General features: G+C 34.3%; 1 protein-coding gene across 6 annotated transcripts in view; it reads right to left on the bottom strand.

Moving 5' to 3' along the window:
- LOC129806486 (beta-1,3-galactosyltransferase 1-like) overlaps positions 1–22,935 on the bottom strand; it is a 68,481-nt gene that overhangs the window by 10,173 nt on the left and 35,373 nt on the right. For all 6 annotated transcript variants that reach the window (XR_008752170.1, XR_008752172.1, XR_008752169.1 and 3 more), the window contains exons 2-4: positions 18,381–18,474; positions 4,517–4,829; positions 4,188–4,454 (exon numbers count right to left, since the gene is read on the bottom strand). Coding sequence is in view for 1 of the 6 variants with exons in the window: in XM_055855123.1 (XP_055711098.1) it covers positions 4,188–4,454; positions 4,517–4,814 (565 nt within the window). In the remaining 5 variants the exon portion in view is untranslated. The remainder of the gene's footprint in view (positions 1–4,187; positions 4,455–4,516; positions 4,830–18,380; positions 18,475–22,935) is intronic.

The raw sequence follows: 22,935 nt of genomic DNA, 5'->3' as shown, positions 1-22,935 counted from the left end.
GAGAAAGAGCTCTCCTTTAATACAATACCATAAAAAATAGTAGTAAATAAGTAGTAATAAGTAGTAATAGTAGTAAAAAGTAAATCTTAGAAAGGTTATATAATTTACCGGTGCATTACCGATTCATTACCGATTAAGTCCGATTCGGCCGGTTTGGAAATTTGAAGACTTAAACCGATTTATAAATCACTAAAAAGATCCCACAAAATAATTTAAACAGTAATAAAACTGATTTTCTGGTGAAAATTACTTATCGGTTCATAACCGGTTCGGTTTTGTCGGAAATTCCAAGACCTTTCCAACGAGCCCAAATATGACCTCATTCGCCCGATAAATGCGCTCTCTAGTGTCTTTTTAACTTTAGACCTTGAAAAACCGTTATTAGGAATGATTCAACGGTATTTTCGCATATGGACGAAGTATTCGCCTGAATTAAAAAAAATCGCAAAACGCGTTTTCGAGCAATCCCAAAAAACATGGTTTTGGAGGGGAAGGGGAGGGGTGAGGGGAAAATGAGGGGCATGTTAACGATCCTTGGGTCGACTTATGGGGAGTCCCCCGAAGGTCCCAAGTCTCTATCTCTAACCGTTTGGCCTCTAGAGCCGATGATAGTCGGACAGACAGACGGGCAGACGGACAAACAGCGTGACGACATTTCGTCTGTTACATCGACCGTTATCCTATCTGCATTTCTTTTGTGTCAGAATTTCACGCAAGAGGGGACGTATGTATTGTAGCTTACCTTAAATGCAGATACGACAGAAGTAGACGCAACCAACGATTTCTCAAAAATCGTCTGAAACGCGAAGATTTGTTGCGAAAAGTGGTCTCCGGGGGGGGGGGGGGGGGGAGGGGTGAAACAATAGAGGGATTATATCGACGGCTCCATTCCCTACAATGCTAAGTCGACTTAGCTTTATATTACTCCGAGAGATATGTTGTTCCAGATCTACCGAGATCTACAACTGGTGAAAATTTGGTGATCATCCGGTGTTCGGGTAACGAGATATTTGAGACTTTCGTAACAAAATTACACAGGCAGCATAGGAAATCGTCAACTTCAAATGTCTCTTCTAAAAAGTTGTCATTCTGAGATAGCATAGTATGGAATGGAACCGTTGATATATACTGCTCTCTCCGTGGAGTTCGAGCAGTAAAAACCATTCCGAAATAAGAAATTGCTTAAGAAAAGCCGACACGGGCAAATAAAATACAGTAGACTCTCACTCAATCGGCTCTCTTTCAATCGGGCGAAAAATTTTGTTGACAATTTTCACGTTTAATTATGAAGTTAATTTGCTCAAATTCGCTGTAGTTCTTCTTATTTTATCGTGATTCTTTATAATTAAGCGCTTTTTTGGAACTTACAAAGGCTTTGACGCCCAAATCTATCGATAAACCGGATGACATTTCGCCCCAAATGCCCATTTGAGAGAGAGTCTACTGTAGTAAATCCAGGAAATCCAAGAAGTTTACCGGTACATTACCGATCCATTACCGATTAAGTACAACGCAACCGGGTTGTAAATTTCAAGATCTTTCAAAAAAATTCAAACTTAAGAAAATCGGTTGAAGATAGGCCCTCCAAATTGGTCAAACATTGACCTTTGAAAAAATGATATTGAAATGGATTTCAAACATAGGTGTCCAAGGACGAAATATGCGGTTTAGGCACTTGTAAGAACATATTCGAAAATGAAAAAAATCGTAGGAGCCGTTTTCGAAATAAACCAAAAAACATAGTGGGAGGAAAAAGGAAGAAAAGACTGGAAAAGTCCTAGATAATGGAGGAGGGGTCGTCGAAGACTGGAAGTCGATATCGCATATTGATTGGCCTCTAGCCGTGTCACAAACTTTCGCATAAAATTTTTTTTTTTGAAAAATATTTCAGAGTAATATACATCAATTACGGGTACTTTACCGATTCACGACAAATTAAGTTCAATGTAGTCGGCTTGAGAATTTCAAGATCATTAAAAAAAACCAAATTTAAGAAAATCGGTTTAGAATGAGTCCTCCAAATAGACTGTTCTTTGACCTTCAATATTTCAAAATGGGGAGTCTTCCGGTCATAGGTATGTTTAGACAAAATGCTCGCCTGGATTACCTCTGAAAATCTAAAACATATCCTAATAAAATCATTGAAAAAGCTTGGGCCAATTTTGAGAAAAACCGAATAAACATGGTTTTGGATGGGATGAATTGCAGTTAGGGGAAATAGAAAAAAAAGACCGTCTGAGATAATGTCAACTATTGGGAAGTCATCGAAGACCGAAAATCGATATCTCTTACCGTTTGACCTCTAGCTCGGAAACAAACTTAATGTCAAGTAAAAATTAATTTCAAAAAATATTATTCAATTATTTATACTTAATCAATAAATTACCGATGAAGACTGATCTAGTCGGCTCCACATTTAATCGAATTGGGTAAAAAATGAGCCCTTCAAAGTGATTGAACTTGACCTTCAATAATTCAAAATGGCGAATTTTTCGGTTATATACATGTATGAATGAAAACTTCATATAGGCTACCCCAAAAACATATTCGAAAATTGCATTAATTGTATTAAATTTGCATTACTGCACGAATCTAATTCCAAACCGGATTTGCATGTAAGTCCGAGTTGATATACTTTAAGAAGTTCAAATAGACTACATATAGCTTAAACTCCTGATCAGTTTCTAAGCTCATTAGGTGCGAATATATAGGCCCAAAATTTTTGCATAAGATAATTCAATGGCTTGGGGTAAGAGAACCACGATGAAATAATCTTGAAAGTAGGGCTTGCACTTCTTCGTGGTGTTCTTTTTCATTTTGCCAAATCAAAAATGATTTCAAATTTCAACAAAGAAGATGTTCGTCAAGTGATCATATTACGAACAATGTGTGTGAAAGTATAGAAACTTTTACAAATTCTTTTTTAGTTTGTACGTTTTGAGTCCAGGATTTTTTCAGGATCGTGAACCATTCGGGATTTTACCCATTCGTAATTTTGGCTTTCGAGATCTTGACCCTTTTGGGATTTTGGCTTTCGGGATTTTGGCTTTTAGTATTTCGACCCTTTCGGTATTTCGGCTTTTTGGGTTTTGACCCTTTTGGGATTTTGGCATTCGGGATTTTGGTTCTCAGGATTTTGACTTTCGGCATTTTGACTTTTGTGATTTTCGTTTTCGAGATTTTGGCTTTCAGTTTTTTGGCTGACATGATTTTGACCCTTTTGGGATTTTGGCTTTCGGGATTTTGACTTTTCGGGATTTTGGCTTTTAGGATTTTGACTTTTCCGGATTTTGGCTTTTAGTATTTCGATCCTTTCGGTATTTCGGCTTCTTGAGTTTTGACCCTTTTGGGATTTTGGCACTCGGGATTTTGGTTTTCAGGATTTTGGCACTCGGGATTTTGGCTTTTGTGATTTTCGTTTTCGGGATTTTGGCTTTTAGGGTTTTGACTTTCAGGATTTTGGCTTTTGGGATTTTGGTTTTCGGGATTTTGACTTTTCGAAATTTTGGTTTTTAGGGTTTTGGCTTTTGGGATTTTGATATTCGGGATTTAGAGTTTTCGGGATTTTGACTCTTACGGCATTTTGGCGTTCGTGATTTTGGTTTTCGGGATTTCAACCGAGTCCCCTGTATATACCTTCAGACTTCATATAATTCAGAATCCAAAGTATTAAATCTTATTTTCTGGACGTACTGCTAAAAAAAATCGCACAAATTTAAGGAGTTTGAAACATTGTAGAATTTTCTCACTTATTCTTGGATTTTCGTATCACTTCTGCGAATTCAAATGAAACGCAGAATATTCAATTTAGCAAGAGAAAAGAAAATATAACATCTTGTGGATTCCAATTTGAACTGGGGATTTTCTGCTGTGACTCACTTGTATATTGGTCATTCTGGTGGAGTAGTCACTCAAAAAATATAAAAATTTTATTAGCATGAAAGACAACAATTTAATTGGACTATTAAAGACATTTTGGTTTCTGCGCAATTTTTTTAAGGTTTTTTTTCTCACTCGTTATTATTTGATTTTTCGTATTGTCACTGCATTCTAAAAGGAAAGTCTCAGCCATAACTCAATATGCAATAAAATTAGCAAAATAATGCATTTGATCTTTGTGAACTTTGGCATATTATTCACTGCGAATGTCGATAGACATTTATTTACACGTGTGAAGTACAACTCACCTTCATTAGCACTGGAGGCGGAAGTCTTTGGCGGTGTATTTTCTACAGCTGATGCTCCCTGAGCCGTCAACCTTACCACTGACCCTTGCAGTGACCCTGCTGACGGTATTCGTACTTCATTCTCACTCTCCTTAAAACTATTTTGGCTACCAGTCGCTACCAGTGGTGCATAGTACGATGATGATGATGATGGCTGATGCACCACTACAGGAATCACCTGATCCACCCCGGATTGTCTCCCCGCCGAGTTTTCAATTGCATCATCACCTGAAGAAGATGCATTTTTGACACAATTCCCCAGAAAATAAATTATTGTCATAGATCCTTACCCGAAGGAGGAGGTCTTTCGTCCACTTTACTCTCATTCCGTGTGGAAATCACAGAAAATTTTTCAGCACTCCGATTTCCAGCATTACTGGTGAAATTGTCATAGGCACCGCCGCTTACAAGGGCTGCAGCATTTAGGGGCAGCGACTCAACGGCCGATGGGGCCAAATGGTGCTGTTGCTTGGTATACAGAGGCTCAATGGGATTTGTGTAGTAGGAAATGTAGAGAAAGACAGTGAGTACCACAATTCCCAACACCAGACCAAACCTCACTGTCCGGTACTGCTGATAGACAACCATTTTTTGATATTCTCACTGTCCAAAAAAAAAAGGCGAAACAAGGACATTGAAACACGCTATAAGTATGTAAACACAATATTGTGGGCGAAAGCACAAGGATTCCATAATTAGTGGACACTCTTGTTGGATCGAAATACATCCAGTCAATATTTGCCGTGTGTTGGAAGACAATGGGTGAGCATGAGAAGGCACAAAACTTTACCCATTACATTTACCATATCATCATTTTTTTTTTTGGCCTTAGACTTTTTGCCTTTTAAACTCTTATAAATTATACCAATCAGAGTAAAACTAATGCCTAAATGTAACAAAAACTATTTTTTTAAGATCGTATCGGGAAATACCTATCGGGTAAAACCGGTGAGAATTTGCTGTAATCGATTATTTAAGGATTATGATGTTAGAGATAATTTCGAAAGCTTGAAATATCAAACTAAAGGTCAATCCCAAACCGAATTTAGAACGAAATTATGAAAACCAGTGACTAATCCAGATGAGCTTATGATGGCTGAGGTTCTTTACAGGTGATCTCGAAATGTTTGCTATTCGAAATGTATGCAAACTCAAATGAAGAATCGTGAAGAAAAAACCGATTAAAATCGATTTTGAATGGATTCCGAGAGTTGCCAGCACTTTGAAGTCATCTGGAAGGAATCTCAGATTCCATTACCTCATCTGGATTTATCACTGCTACCCCTATTTTTAATAATTTGAGCACAAAAGGTCAACAGAAAAAATGTTCGTTAAAATCGGTTAAAAACCTTGGAGATAGAGTCCGGTTAATTTCGACATAGTGGCTCCGTTCAGTTCGAAGAGACAAAGCCACTCCAAAGCCAAGCCAAACCTATTCGAAAATCTACCGGAAGCCTAAAGCACAAGTTCATGTACTCGCCGCTTTAGCGCTGATTGTTCTGCAATTTCGAATTCCATTCTTGACACTTCAATCGTCAACAATGTCAACAATTTGCAAAAGTTTGCTGAAAAAAGTGAATTTTTGTGTAGTTTTGTGGAATTTTAGGATGGCAGAACGTTTGAATTCCATTTTTTTTTAAAGATAAATGTCATTTTCATGAACTTGTTCACTTTTGTGTTACTCGTTGGTTTAAACGTTCGAACTTCCAACGGCTTTTTAGGTAAGTTTTCTCTGATATACCTTCAAATCGGTAAAGGAAAAACCTCAACCGGAGAGAGTTCTCAAATCTGGAAGGTTATTACTGAACGAGAGGAGTAGGGGGAAGTGGGGCACTTTTGAAAGTGGGGCACCTTTGAAATTGGGATTTTTTTCCTATGTTTAAGAGGAAGTGATCCATATCATATTGTTATTTAGCTTGTCAATCTGTTTGTGCAGCTAAATTATATCACAATAAAGTTCAATTTTATTTAAAAGTAGGTGAAAAATTCTAATTTCAAAGGTACCCCACTTTCAAAGGTGCCCCACTTCCCCCTAAGGGTCGAAGTACCTTGAGATTAGTTTGGAATCACCAAATTAAACCATTTAAACCGATTTCAAATTTAGGATTAAATTATGGAATTTTGAGCAATTTTTCAGGACCTTAACTTTGATGTAATATAATATTTAACACATAAATATATTTTTTTTCTCAGTTAGTTCAGAACTTATTATTGCTTTATTTTGTATTTAAAATAGTTCAGAAAACTTCAGAGTGAAGAAAAATTACTGCGAGTTTTTTCAATAATATTCTACGGTGAAAATGCTAATGCAATGTAGATTTTCGTAAAAATAACCATTTTTACGTAGGGGAAGTGTGCCAAATTTCGGCCAGCGTCTAATTTCGGCCATGGAAATAAATTAATTGAAATTATGTATGTTATCTTCGAATAGTCAATGAATTCATTTTGCTTTTAAATATTTATTCATTTTAGGATGTACTAACACAAAGACCGTTAAATTTTAGGTATAATTTGAATTTAAATTGCGTTGTAAAAACTCAGTGTGGAAAGAGTCTTACAAAAAATATGATAGATCTATTGTGTTTCTAGCACAGTCTTACGATTTGCGGTGAAGTGCAAAGGGTTTTCCTTCGGAGTTTTTCATGAAAATTGATTAGTTTTCATTAAAGATTATTTCTGTTTATGTTACTAGTGAATCAATCTTTAAATTTCGGGTAAAATTTCCCAGCTGGATCCTGTATTTCGCGTAAAAAAGTAAATACTTTGTGAGCGTCTCTCGGGTGAGGTAGTGTTGCCTATTCCGGCAACATCTTTTGTTTTCCTAAATTTCTTATTCATTTTATGTTTTTTTTTGCAATTTCTAAGTTTTACAGTGTTTAGAGAAAAAAACCATCGCTTCTATGAAAAAGATGATGTGGAAAAGGCCTTGGAAGAGTTCAGGAAGGGCAAATTGCTACGGGAATCTGCGCGTAAATTTGAGATGCTACTCTTCAGGTGTTTAAGACAAATTACACGGAAGATCTCAGGGCTTGTGAGTCATACAAACGTATTAAACTCGTCCCGTTTGACGTTTTGAAATCTTTTATCCGTTGCGTCACAAAAGGTGGTCACAAACAAGGTGGCCGGTATTTCACTCAAAGTGGCCGGAATACTACCCAAAGCAATGTCTATATTATTATTAATTTTTCAATATTTTAGCAAGTGATTTAAAGAAAACAAAAATGATAATCTAGTTTTCAAGGTTCCACACAACCCTCTCGAAAAGAAAGTAACAAGAAATATCAATATATATTAAAAATATTGCATTTAAAACTTAGGAATTCGGTGCTTATTTGCAATTGCAACTATGCCGAACTTTGGCACACTTAACCTCTGTTCTAACCATGGTGTCACATATAAGATAAATATAATATTAAAAAAAAACAACAGAAAGAGAGTTGTATTACATGCAAAATTTCAAAGGGAAAATCACGTGTGTTAAAAAGAGTACACTCTAGTAGAGTAATACGATGAGTAAGATATTACTGTTCGTATTAATTGTTTTCTGAATCGTATTACAAGTAATTCGAGCACTTTTCCATGCGTGCCAACTGTGATTCGGTCAGTTTTCGGACGATTACATTGCTGCCAACTTTGTACGCAGACACTGGTATAAATAAAAGGATAAAATTGATCCAAAATCGAACCTTTTGCAAAGTATGGATCCGAAGAAGGATGGAATTTTTTATTGAACTTCTTAAGAAGTGTTATTTGGAGCCTTGTAGACGTAGACAGTTTATCGTCTTTATTTTCTCTAAAAATCATTCTTATGGGCCATTTCCATTGAAAAATTTTTCAACAAATTTGTTAGAAAATTTTCAACTCCATATGAAAAAAGGGTGCTTTTATGAGAAAAAGTTCAATTTGGTTGAACTTTTTCGCATAAAAATCGCATTTCGATCGATTGGAAAATCGACAATATTAATTTAATATTTAAATTTCCATAGTTCTCATAGTGTTTTGTACATTTCCTTTATCACGAAGAGAAGATCATAGGTTCTTCTCTCCATACAAAATCTTCATACTTTTCCCTACCCTCGTCTACCGTCTGCACCACATTTTTATTAAATACATTTCAGTTTATAACTCTACAAATTATCAATCAAAACGATCGTTGTTTTTTACTCAAACTTTAGCACCAATTTATTGAATTTTGAACATGACGAGGATTAGGAAAAATATAAAGTTTTTGTATGGAGAAAAGAACCTATCATCTTGTCTTTCATGATAAAGGAAATGTATAAAACATTATGAGAATGAAAATAAAAAATAAATTATGCCCAGCGTACAATAACTTTTGTTTGTAAACATGTTTTCAAAATTTTCTATGAGAGTGAGCGAGATGACTAGGTCTAGATTTCATTCACTCTCACTGAAATGTGAAAAACATGTTTACAAAACAAAAGTTATTGTGCATTGGGCATTAATGTTGACGATTTTCCAACCGAAATCTGAATTCGAATATTTTCGCCACCGAGCAAGCTTTCACCCGATCACAATGCCATCTTACATTTATTCAGTGTGGCGCGACGTGTATGTCAGTCTTGGCGGCATGATGGAATTAGATCGTTGGCAATTGACAAATTAAGCCTCAACTAGGATTTTTCACAATTTAATTTTAAATTGAAATCAGCAAATTGAGCATTAAAATTGCAAGAACCACTTGAAATTTTTCATAGCCAGGACACATTTTTGCGAGAAATTTGCTGAATTCAAAAAAGCCGCGCAGATTGCCACTTGTTTTATTTTGTCATTTGTGATTTTGTTACATTATTAGAAAAATGAGTGAGTCCAGTGATGAGGAAGAAATTTTCCTACTTTATGTAGGATACATGTTCAATAAAAATGTGTCTCAAGGTAAAAGGAAGAGATTGTGGGCCAGAAAATGGATCCAAGAGAGATCTGCCCACGGATTCATTGAATAAAATGTATGACGATATAGCAACTGGTGATTTTTTTTGGACACAACAATTTTCTTCGTATGGCTACTGAAGAATTTGAGGAACTACTTCACATAGTTGGACCTCAGTTGCAGAAAGAAACAACAAAAATGAGCGTGCCTATATCGCCTAAGTCCAATAAAATTGGAATAAATGAGCAATTTTAACATTTTAATTTGCTGAGTTGAAATTAATATGAGCAACCAGATTTATGCTATTTTAGCATATTTAAACATTTTTTGGTGGGCCAAGTATTAGTTTATACCAATAAATAAGCGAAAATCTATTAATTCAAATGATTTTTAATGTAAAATAACGCATAGGAACAATTCATCTGAAAATTAAATTGAATTTACAAATTGAAAAAATCCTAGTGTGATAGCATGGTAATACATTTTAAAATGAATAAAAATGTAGACACAGCTTTGGTGGCCTATTTCGGCCACCTTCATTCTCATAGTTTCCAGCCCTCCGGGAATTCTTTCAATGTCTTTTTCACAGTATCTCGTTCGCCGAAACTACATTTTTGTTATTTTTTGCGTTGTATATTCTCTAGAGTATACAAAACCCTAAAATTCATAGAAATTTGTGGAACATAGAAGGTGGCCGGAATTGCAAGCCGGCCGGAGTTTGGTACACTTACCCTACGCCACATTCTTTTTATGAGAATTTATTTTCCTTATAATTTTTCGAATATGCGAAATGAAAGTGATTATTTTCTCTACCTAAACATCTACCAATGTTTAAAATTAGTATTTTTCCCCTTTAAATACTTGTCCAATACCAATAATCAACTAATATTATGAAAGCTAAGAAAAGTAAACTTTTCATATGCAGTTGCAAAAGAAGAATAAGTAAACTTTAAACAAGCGCGATTATTTTGAAACCATTAATGTTGCTCTTGGTACTTCCATCACGCTTTCTCAAATCAGCTGAAAATCTTGGATCTAATCCAACGAGTTCAACGATAAAACTTTGAAATTTGCTGGAATTTCAATGAGTCTTGCAAATGGTATTAAAAACAAAATCAGCCTAAATTCAAGTTGTGTTAATGTAATTTATACATGCATATTCAGATCAATATATTCAGCAAATATGTAGTCAAATATTGGTTTTGGCTAAATAATTTGCAATTACATTAGTTAGTGGTGCAAATTTCAATTATAACAGCAACATATTGCATGGCACTATCGAGACATATTTGCTTTAAAATCAAAATTCAAGATTGAAGGAATGTCATAGCACTTGGCCACTTTGCTGATACTTTAAGAATAACTTGTTTTTACCAATTTGTTGACCTTTCCTCTACTTCTTTTACAAATCCAAATCAAACCAAACTGTACTTGCTTGATAGATAAAAATCAGGAAGACCAGTAATGAAAGAATAGAAATAAAAAATAATTCCAATATAGTAATAAAGTATTACAAAAAATAATGAATAGTGAATTGATTAATCTAGCATGAAGCTTTTATACAATTTCTGTCCACTGATCACACCCCTCGAAGCTAAATACTCTACTGGATTATTTTACGCACTCACCAAACCCACCCATCATCATTGAACCATTTGTATGTGTCACGCGATTTATGCATGTGAGGGACGAAGCGAATGATAATCAATATATATATATACATATATATGTTTTATTCTCTTCATGTACATATGTAATCCACCGTCCTCCTCCTTCAATGCCCGCTCCGCACTTCCACTTCTTTCACCATAGAAAAACATCAATCCGATATAATGAACTACCCATGGCTAACAATTGCAAATGTTGGAGAAAATGTCATCAACAAATTCCACGGAATGTGATAAAAGTTATTTGCAAACTGTTACGTGAAAATTTATTCCATGGACTGATATTTAAATATTTTCACATGCAAAGATAATTGAAATATATAATTATCAATTGTTTTTTCTGTTCCCTATTTTCGCAACATTTTAATAATAATCTAACATGAAAGTAAAAAAAGTCACATTAAACCAAACATCTTTTTAGGGCGATGGCGATTGTGATATACTCCTCCTTAAGGCGGACTAAAATACCACTCTTTATAACCCATTAATATTATTTATTCAATAGAGTTTTTGAAATACAGTAGAGCCTCGCTATAGTCCATATTTGGTTCCAGATTTGACACTTGGGTCGCACTATATAGTCCTTTTCTTTTTTTTTTAATTATCAACGACTTTTAGTATTGAAATTGCTCGACGGCTTCCACTTTCTTTGCGATTGTGCTACTTGTCCTCGCTCTCTTCATTATGGATCACAATTATCACAACTACTCAATTAAGTTTGCCAAAAATATTAAAATAATTATGACAACATTGCATGTCGCGTACTAAAAAACATAACCTAACTTAAAATCAGTGTTTTGAAATCAAGGGTCGATAAATTGTAGACTATAGAGCGATGGCCTATAGCGGGCTTCTACTGTAGTATTGAAAGTAACAGTTAATAGAATTGAATACAAAAAAAAAACAGATAAAATGACATTACACTAATTGCAATGAAAAATGCATGAAGTAGAATGGTTGAAGATATTAGAAAGAGTTGCAACTGCCGCCGGCTTAACATCAATTTTAAATTTCAAATGGAAAACGACAAGTGACGGTCATGTGTAAAAATAGATGCCAAGCGTCCCAGGCTTTGAGAAATGTTCGAATTCGTGACTTAGATTGTATACCTCAAAAGTACTTTTGCATTATTAACCGTTGACGAGTTCTCAACCGTTTGAAGTTTGAACCGATTCATAAACCACTCAAAAGATCCCACAAAATAGTTTAAAGATTATTAAAATTAATTGTCGGAGAAAAATTGCTTATCAGTTCATAACAGGTTCGTTACTGGTTCAAAATCGGTTTGAGCCGGTGTATAACCGGTTCAGAACCGATTGGAATCAGTTAAAGCTTGTTGAGAACTCCAAGACCTTTCCAGCGACCTCAAACATGATCCCGTTCGGTTGATAAATACGTTCTGTAGAGCCTTTTAAACCTCTGACCTCGTTAGTAATGCCCAACGCACAATAACTTTTGTTTAGTATTTATGTTTTTGACTTTTCAATGAGAGTGAGTGAGATCCAAATCTAGTCATCTCACTCATTCTCATGGGAAATTTTGAAAACATCTTTACAAACAAAAGTTATGCCCAGTTCACTATACTTTTGTTTGTAAACATATTTTCAAAAATTCCTATGAGAGTGAGCGAAATGACTAGATCTAGATTTCATGCACTCTCACTGAAATGTCAAAAATATGTTTACAAAACAAAAGTTATTGTGCCTTGTGCATTATTGTGCGCTGGTCATAAGATTGATTCAACGGTATTTTCGCATCAGGACGAATCTAGGTCTTCTAGATCGTCTAACTAATCTCTAAAACATAATATCCAAAAATGAAAAAGCTACAACTAGACTTGAAACCTACGAGGACCTCTCCCATATGTCGATTCTGGGACAATTAACCTGCCCCTCATTTTCCTCCCACCTCTCCTCTTCCCAACCAAGCATATAGACATTGTTTTAGGTACGGGAGATTGGGGCAAAATTTGTCAAAACGAAAATTTCAATATTCACTATTTTCTAAAATAAAAGAGACTAAGGCTTTAAATTTTTAATATAGATAGCCTTCATGAACCTTCTTAAACTTACAAAGTTTCAAGAGATTCGAGGAAGGATTATCTAAAATAAAAAATAATGAAATTTTGAGCCCTATTTTTGAAATATTTGGCTTAAGGCGTCTACACAGTGGGAGCAATTTTCGTAAAAAAATGCGATTTTGACAGAACTTTGACGTTTCTCCCTACAACGCTGCAGTGAATTTCCTTCAAAAAAGCAATTTTTGACAAAAATTTCTCCCAATGTGTAGAGGCCATTACAGAAAATATCAATACTGATTAGCTCAATTTAAGCACATTTCTCGTCAAGATAGAGAAAAATTATCTTCGACAAAGTTGTAGAGGAATAAATTTCCTATAAAAAATTGTCAATTTGATATCTTTAACGTTTGCGAGAGTAAAACTTTTCAAATTATCCGAAGATTGACAAAATTTGCCTCAGCAATTTTGAGAATCTCCACAAAACCGACTTTTAGAAAATGATTCGAAGATCACATTTCTTTCGAGATAGAGGAAAATAGTCTTCTGCAATGTTGTAGAGCAGTAAATTTCCTATAAGAATATGCTCATTATAAAACATTTAAGTTTTCTCAGAGCTCATGAAAGAACTAAATATTAGTTTTGACATGTTTTGTCCCAGTTTCCCCTAATATTTCGGCCACCTTGATTCTCATACTTCACTGCTCTTCCGGAATTCTTCCAAAGTCTTTTTCATATCATCTCGTTCGTCAACAAAACATTTTTTGTTTATTTTTGCACTGTATAATCATTAGAGTATGAAAAAAAACAAAAAAAAATCATGGAAATTTTAGAAACAAAAAAAAGTGGCCGAAATTGTAAGCTTGCCGAAATTGTAAACTGGCCGAAATTTGGTACAATTCCCCTGCATAAATAATATTAACTCAAAATCTAAAATTATTTATTGTTGTTTTTTTTTATTTTTTAAATAAAAAATAAGTAATCCTAAGGGGGATTTGGAAACTTGGTATTTTACGTATTCGTATAGCACATTTCGTATTGCGGAAACTTCGTATTCTAGGATATTTCGTATTTTACCATTTCGTATTTTACATTTCGCCTTTTATACATTTTCCACAAAAATTGAACATTTCGTCTGCCGTATACATTTCACATAAGCATATCAACCAATAAAATAATAATTTTGCAGTTTTACAAGGTCAAGGGAGCTATGAGCCTCGGGTCTGATTTTAAAGCCGAACATCATGGTCAATGGTTTTACTTCCAAAAACACAGAAAATTTCCCTTTGTCCCAATAGGCGATACTGATAATTTCCCTTTGTCCCAACAGGTGCTGCTAATAACTTACCAAAGCACATAAAATTTCCTTTTGTCCCAATAGGCGATACTGATAATTTCCCTTTGTCCCAACTGGCTCTAATGATAACTTTCCAAAGCACTGAAAATCTCCCTTTGCCCCAACAGGCGATACTAATAATTTCCCTTTGTCCCAACAGGTACCGCTAATAACTTCCCAAAGCACAGAAAATTTCCTTTTGTCCTAACAGGCTGTACTGATAATTTCCCTTTATCCTAACTGGCTCTACTGATAACTTCTCAAAGCACAGAAAATTCCCCTTTGCCCCAACAGGCGATACTAATAATTTCCCTTTGTCCCAACAGGCGCTGCTGAGATAATTTCCCAAAGCACTGAAAATTTCCCTTTGCCCCAACAGGCGATACTGATAATTTCCCTCTGTCCCAACAGGCGCTGCTGATAATTTCCCAAAGCACAGAAAATTTCCCTTTCTATTCTTCCGTAATCTATTGGATTAATCTCATCCAAATTTTCTATTGCACAACCAATTTGGACAAAATATGATTTATTGTGCAATCTGAAAAATTCTTCAGCAAATATTTCTTGGTAAATTAATATTTATCGATGATTCAACAGTTATATTATACCAATCAATTGTTCAAGGTTTTCATTATTATTTGGGAACTAATTAAATAAATTCATTTTCATTCAAAACAAAATAAAATCAATTGCGAAGAAAAATTACTCTGTGGAAAAATTGGAGAAGCGTGATATGTATAATTGTATAAGGTCGTCTTAAACATTAATTTCTGCCATAAAATACGAAAGGAATAAAATCTCAGAATTTTGCTATATATATTCCGATTTTTATATCTCTCGTTAGTCCTTTTACACTTATAAATTTATTGCTGAGTCATTAAATCATAACATAAGAATGAAAATCATCTCAGACCACCAATAGAGTGATGACTTTAATGCTATTTCTCAGCACTAACTATATAGTATAAATATTTTTACGATATCTTTTGTGGAAGTAAAAAAGTTTTAGCATTTTTGCGTTCGTTGACATCTTACAACATTTTGCAAATGGTTTTACTACAGATATTCAACAAGTGTTGTTTCTAAGAAATAAGAAAAAAAAAATACACGACATTTGTAGTTCACATTATATAGAGAAAAAAAACAGCTCTTAGTGGCATTTCTCTATATAGCACACTTAAGTATATTACTTTATCTCCGCTTCATGTTGGCGGAAAATAAATCAATATAGAGAGAAGAGGCAAAAAGTCCGAAATAGATATTGTTTACTTCCGTGTGTTAAAAACACTGTAAAAAATTAGGCAAATCCATTTGGTCATGTCGTTTCTTTTTATTTAGGGATATCTTTTTATCTTTGACATTCTTTGCAATCTCAATTTCTGCGGCGAGAGGTGTAATCCGACCTCGTTTGGGGTCACAAACTTTGTAGAAATACGATTTAACGCTGTTATTGTGAATACGATATCCGTAATAAATTGATTTTTGTGGCCATCAGTCTGTTTCCTTTCGTCGTATAACCGTTTCTGGAGAGATAGCGGTAAGAGATATCTACATGTGGTTTTCGGCAAAAGGCAAATATCCGCTGGACTTTACAAGATAGTCACTAGAGGTAGTCCCGGCTAGAGTGAAAACGGATTGAAAGAATTTGATATGAATTGCCTACTATTGAGAGCTCATTTGCAAAATAATTTTTGAAACGCCCCAAAATGTATACAAATATTTTGAAATACATTTCTTATGAACCGTTGCATACATCACGGCGTTGCATAGGTTTTGCATACATCACAGCGTTTCCATAACTTATCCCAAAGATATCTCCTGCAGATATGCAATTTTACTGTGTCACTGGAGTTAATTCGCGGGCTTTTTATCAGTCCCGGAAAATTCATTCAAAACGGAACTTCCTGCTTGGGATAGAAAAACCTAAGCCTGATAAGATTTTACTGACTCAAGATGTGAGGCATTCAAAAAGAAAATTGAAATTGTCATTGCTTTCGGAATTTTAGCCCATTTGCTTTGGCTTTTTTGGGATTTGACTTTCGGGATTTTGGCTTCTCGGGATCCTTGCTTTTTTGGTATTTGGACCTTTTTGGAATTTTGGCCTATTTGCGATTTTGGCTTTTTGGGATCTTGACTTTCGGGATTTTGGCCCCTTTGGAATTTTGGCTTTAGGGAATTTGGCCCATTCTGGATTCTGGCTTTTTTGGGATTTGACGACCCTTTTGGAATTTTAGCCCATTTGCTTTGGCTTTTTTGGGATTTTGACTTTTTGTGATTTTGAATTTCGGGATTTTGGCTCTCGGGATCTTGATTCAATCTGGATTCTGGCTTTTTGGGATTTGACCCTTTCGGAATTTTTGCCTATTTGCGATTTTGGCTTTTTGGGATTTTGACTTTTGGGGATTTTGGCTTTCGGAATTTTGGCCCTTTCTGGATTTTGACTCTCGGAATCTTGATCCAATCGGGATTTTGGGTTTTTTTGGGATTTGACCCTTTCGGAGTTTTGACCTATTTGCGATTTTGGCTTTTTGGAGTCTTGACTTTCGGGATTTTGACCCCTTTGGAATTTTGGCTTTAAGGAATTCGACCCATTCGGGATTCTGGCTTTTTTGGGATCTTGCCCCTTCCGGAATTTTGGCCTACTTTCGATTTTGGCTTTTTGTGATTTTGACTTTCGGGATTTTGGCTCTTACGGGATTTTGGCTCTCGGGATCTTGATCCAATCGGGATTCTGGCTTTTTGGGATTTGACCCTTTCGGAATTTTGGCCTATTTGCGATTTTGGCTTTTCGAGATCTTGACTTTCGGGATTCTGGCCCCTTTAGAATTTTAGCTTTAGGGAATTTGATCCATTTGGGATTCTGGCTTTTTTGGTATTTTGCCCCTTCCGGAATTTTGGCTTTTTGGGATCTTGACTTTCGGGATTTTGGCTCCTTTAGAATTTTAGCTTTAGGGAATTTGATCCATTCGGGATTCTGGCTTTTTTGGGATTTTGCCCCTTCCGGAATTTTGGCTTATTTGCGATTTTGGCTTTTTGGTATTTTGGCTTTCGGGATTTTGGCCCTTTCGGAATTTTGGCTATCGGGATCCTTGCTTTTTTGGTATTTTCAACCTTTCAGAATTTGGCCCATTTGCGATTTTGGCTTTTTGGGATCTTCACTTTCGGAATTTTGACCCCTGTGGAATTTTGGCTTTAGGGAATTTGACCCATTCGGGATTCTGGCTTTTTTTTTTTGGGATTTGACCCTTTCGGAATTTTGGCCTATTTGCGATTTTGGCCTTTTGGGATTTTGGCTTTCAGTATTTTGGCTTTCGAAATTTCGGCTTTTAGGATTTTGGATTTCGGGATTTTGACTTTTGAGATTTTGACCATTCGGTATTTTGGCTTTTGGAATTTTGGCTTTTAGAATTTGGACCCTTTTGTGATTTTGATCCTTTCGGAATTTTGGCCTATTTGCGATTTTCGCTTTCTGGGATCTTGACTTTCGGGATTTTGGCCTATTTGCGTTTTTGACTTCTTGGGATTTAAACTCTTTCGGGAATTTGACCCATTCGGAATTTTGGCTTTTCCAGATTTTGGCCTTAGGATTATGACCAGGACCCATTAATTCTTATAACTTGACCGGACCTTGGATGTTTAGTAATCAATTTCAACAAATTCTTCTAGATCTTGTATATTCAGATTATTAGAAACAGACAAACTAGTGATAAGACCAGGAGAATTACATGTTAGCTGAAATTTTTACAGTCGGTCCTTTAGTACTTACAACTGAGAATACGTAAAAATTCGATTGTAAGATAAATTTTAGGGGTATAGAATCGTATTATACAAATTAATCTCTTTCGATACTTTCGACTATCCGGATCAGTTTGCTTGACGCGAGTAGTAATTCCGTATTAAAAATGTCGGTCCCTTGTCGCCTGTAATGGATCTTAGCTACTACAAACTCATCTGGGCTTATCACTGATCGTAAACTTTAGTTTACTTCTTTAGTTCCTGTTTATCTCACACGATCATGAAGAAAATATCTTTTTAAATTGTATCCCATGCTCAAGTAATAAACTTCTTTTGAAATGTACGTGTTGAAATTAACATAATTAAAATAGCAATTTAAAAAACATCATAAAGTAATTTGCATAAGACATAAAAATATTATTTCGGTTGTATTTAAAATTACGAAATGTTCTTTTTTTCAAGTCTAGACCAAAGACTAAAGATAAAATGAAACAAGGAGTGCAATCACCTTATCATTGTCCATCAATCGTCTGATGCATTGTTTCTCCATCGAAGTCAAGAGAGTTCAACGATTTAATTCTTCAGAGTCATATTGGGAAATTCTGCAAAAAAGGAAGAAAAAAAAAGAATAGATTATTGAGAGCTCTGAGGAATCTTGAGTATGTTTTTTTTTTCATGTATCAGTAGAGTTATTCTCTGAATCGCATTTCCATTAAACACTAGCTTCAATGTTGATTGCTTTGTCAAAGAACCTCCACCTTGATGACCATGAAGACGCAAATAATTAAATAGCCAAGACTTTGAATCATTCACTTTTTTTTGTGCCCTACTGGCAGTGGCTCCAGAAATCTTTCAATCTCTATTCCACCGAGTATTCTTTCTTTTTCTTACACTCAGAAAAAAAAATTGAGTGAATATAAGTAATAACACAATATGGTCAGGAAATGTTGTGTATGTGTGTAAATTATGATAAGAATTCTACTTTAAATGTATTATTTGGGTAAAATAAGGAGAAAACGGAAATCGTGAAACTTTATCATGTTTCTACTGTCTTTTGAGAGAATACTTAATACAATTTTTCCCTTTGGCTCATTTAATGACGTCAGTATCCACGTGATTGCTAAATTATTAAAACCTTTCTTTGCCATAAAACCCAATTGTATATTAGGAAGTAAAAAAAATCAAAAAAATAAAAGTTTGTGCACCAAATAAAATCAGTCGAAGTGAAAGTTTTTTTTCCTTCTCCGACATCTTCATCTTTCCCCATTTCATAACACCATACACTCTTTTGGGTTATTTTTAATAATAATCAATCCATTCAGTTAATAAAAATACCATAGCTCCTCCAAAAAAAGAAGTCGTGATCACTAATTTAATTAACTCTCCAATATACTTTAGATTACATAAAAATCATCAAGTAATATTGATGATCAATCAAAGAAAAGAGAAATTGAAAAAAATAGCTTCGTTGATTTTGCAGAATGCTCGAGCTACGGAGTTAGCTACATGCCATATTTAGAAGTTTTGGTTTCTCAAGCTTTGTATAAATATGTAATGACATTTTGCGAAAGCAAATAAACTAACACAATTTCGAACTTAAAAAAAATCAATAATTCCAAGAAGTGTTGCCTTTATAGTCATTCCATTACAACTTTAGTTTAAAAAATAAACATGGAGAAACATCTTTTTCTGACAAAGATAAAAGTCAATTATTGTAGTAAAGTGTAGCGCAGTTCAGTACCCTATAACCCTTTAAAATAATCCAAAACTTATCCCAATTGACAGACAATTTAACGTTTGACTTTGAAAATCTTCTAAAAGGAATCGTTCAAAGTCATTGGTAAAATTACCGAATAGATAAATTATTAAAAAATTAGTGATTTATGTCCTAGACCAGGCCTGAGCTAAAAGAAAAGCCGAAGTGAATTTGGTGGTGCCTGTTGGCATTCTTCGAAATGCCGAGAAAATTCACGTAGAGAAAATAACAGTTCTTTTTTAATGTGAAAATTGTTTAATTCCTTAGAGTTAAGTCATTTTCACAAGAAAATCCTTTTAATAATTTAGTTGAATACAGTTATTTGGGTTAATTGTGAATTGTCGATATTACAACAAAAACATTGGGAAGAAAATTTTGAGCCGGAAGACTCATATTCTTTTGAGCTGTCCCAAAATTCAGGATATGTTTGAGAAAAACCCTTTTGTACAACACTATTTTGGTTAATAAGGAATGCAAAAGTACATATTACAAGAAGGGACACGACCTGCTAATAAGGATAAAATAGAGAAGAAAATATTTTGTCGCATTTCAGAGATTTTTTGCAGCCGCAGCGCCGCCAGACGTTTGTCAAGTGAGTTATTTGTGTCTCTATCTCTCTCTCACAGTTGAATTGCGCGCGATTTAAGAAGTTTCCATTTGAAGTGATATTTGCATTTAATTTCTTTGTATTTCTGCAAGATTCGGCTCTTTTGAGATCGGGCTACTTTTTAATTCGGGCATCAGTTGAATTTGAAAAAAGTTTATCGACATTTTTTAAGTTTTCGAATGAAGGTAATATTCTGAATTTGGCGTATTCGTCTTAGTTATGATGTGGTTTTGAATTATAAAGGGGGTTTCATGAAATTTACCATAAATACGAATATGTAAACTTAGTATGAGTATGCGGGCGAACAAAAATCGTTGCATTTCAAACAATTTGATGCCCGAATTTCTCTCTAATTCGGGTGAGATTTCGGTCCCAAATGCCCGAATTTGAGAGAGTCTACTGTATATGGAACTGTCAAGAAAAGAACAATTGACCGGTCAATTGCTTTTTGCTCTGTGCTCAAGTTATTCATAATTGGCAAATTTTACTAATATATTGTTTTCTTTTTAAAGAATGTTGTCTCATGCCACTTAAAAAACATCAAATAACTACAAAAAAATGGTTTGGTGCTGTGATTTTTAAAATATTTTTTTCCACATGTAGAAAAGCAATGAAGGCGTAGAAAAGGAATAGCCATGTAGAAAAGTACAGTCTGGTCGCTGTGATTAAGTTAAGATTAAGATAATCAAGGAGAAACTTAATTAGGATTTTTTTTGGGGAGAAAATAGAGACATCTGATGGCAAAGAGTCGAAACTGAAATAGTGAATTCGATGGACTCCTGTTAACCATTTGGATATAAAGAAATTGAACAATTTGACATTTCAGAAAAACATAACCACAAAATGTTATTAATTTTTTTTTTGTAGGATACGGTGGCAATAGCATAAGAGATAAAGTCCTTCGGAATGCTCCAGGGGGTACAATCCTTTCAAGACATGTCTTGAATTGCAGGAAAATACAATTTTTTTACCAAAGCTTTCGGCGCTACAACGCGCTTTCCTTAAAATGATCAAATCTGTAATTTGTTTCCGAAATTTTGGCCGCAAATTCCTCTACTCCTCCAATTGAGGATTTACTGAAGAAATTTGAAGTTTTGAACAGCGCCGCCAGTGGTAACTTTTGAACTACCAAGATTTGCTACTGAATAAACAGGCAGTCGAGTATTATGCCCAAAGCACAATAACTCTTGTTTAGTAAACATGTTTTTGGCATTTCAATGAGAGTGAGTGAGATCTAGATCTAGTCATCTCGCTCACTCTCACAAGAAATTTTGAAAACATATTTACAAACAAAAGTTATTGTGCGCTGGTCATTGATGGACAATGATTCACAAGTATCACAAAATCTATGTAGTGATTGTATTTATTATTCCCTCTCACTCTTTCTTTTATTTCAACCATTAAATTGTGACAGGAAGTCTTTATAAAAATAATCTTAGCAAAGCTTTCAAGTTCATTCAATGAATTGTTTCAAATTTTCCCCTAATTTATTGCCCATTAAAAAATACATTATCCATAGACATTTTTTTCTAAATTCCAAACATTTTTTTTTTGCAAGTGAACCAAAATTTTTGCTGTGTTAATTGAAGAAATATCTATTGAAATAGAGATTCAAGGCAAAAGATGCTTTAATGACATAATTTTAGTGTTCTTAGTTGAGATGTTGAAGAAGACGAAGTAAAATATTTAAAATTATTTGCATGATTGAAGAACTTGTATAGATAAACAAAATTAAAAAAATTCGCATTTTTGATGCGAAATATCTGAACACACACAAAATGACCCCCAAAGATTTCACGCAGATCTTTTTTTTCTTATTTCTATTTAAAGAGAAAAAAAATTGAGAAATAAAATCACGAAATATACCACAATTGGTGAGAAATATGTGTAAAAAAAACTTATCAATTATATTTAAAATGCTCTTGTGCCTTTTTTTGCCTCATCTGCAGATTCTTCAGTCATGTCCAACACCATCTAAACATTTTTGTGTTAGCACAAGATAGAGTTAAATGACTCAATCTCTCATTGAATTATTAAACAATTAAATTATTGGCGTGATTGAACGCGCATATTGCCAAGTATATTACCGAAGGTTAAATATTTCTGATAATTTGCCTCTTACAATTCCACCGTCTCTTCTTTTTCCTTCACCATCGAATTCATAAACGTTTACTCTTTTTTTTCGTATCTTCTTCGTTGTTTCAAAGCATTTCTTTTTTTGTATCTTTGAGGAAGCCTCAAATAAGAGCTGCTAAGAATATTAACAAGTGATTGATAACTCTAAGTAAAAAAGATTCCTTTCGACAAAAAAAACACGATAAAAAAGAGCAGGAAATTGAGTTCACAAAAAAGTACAATGAGATTTTTTTATCCTATCGTGTTATCTTAAGATTCCCATTAGGCTTATTGCAAAATATTTCCTTCCCAAATGTTCAGCTCTAAGAAGGAATTATCTAGAAAATGTTAATTAGAGTTTATATTCTATAATCTTGGATTCTATACCCAAGCAACATTTGATATCCAAATAATGTATGCCTCAAATGTAACTAACATATTTTTAACGTAATCGTGCTATTTCTAAAAATAATTATTATTAATAAATTAAATTAATATTATTAATTAAATTAATAAATTCTATTATCTGAAAATTATGTGTATTATATCCCAGAAAAAATAACTAAAGAATGTATGGAAAATATC

This window comes from Phlebotomus papatasi, chromosome 3 (genome assembly GCF_024763615.1).
Source record: "Phlebotomus papatasi isolate M1 chromosome 3, Ppap_2.1, whole genome shotgun sequence".
In the NCBI taxonomy this organism is placed as follows: Eukaryota; Metazoa; Arthropoda; class Insecta; order Diptera; family Psychodidae; genus Phlebotomus; species Phlebotomus papatasi.
Note: the sequence above shows the minus strand (reverse complement) of the source record. Positions and strands in the feature narration are given on the sequence as shown.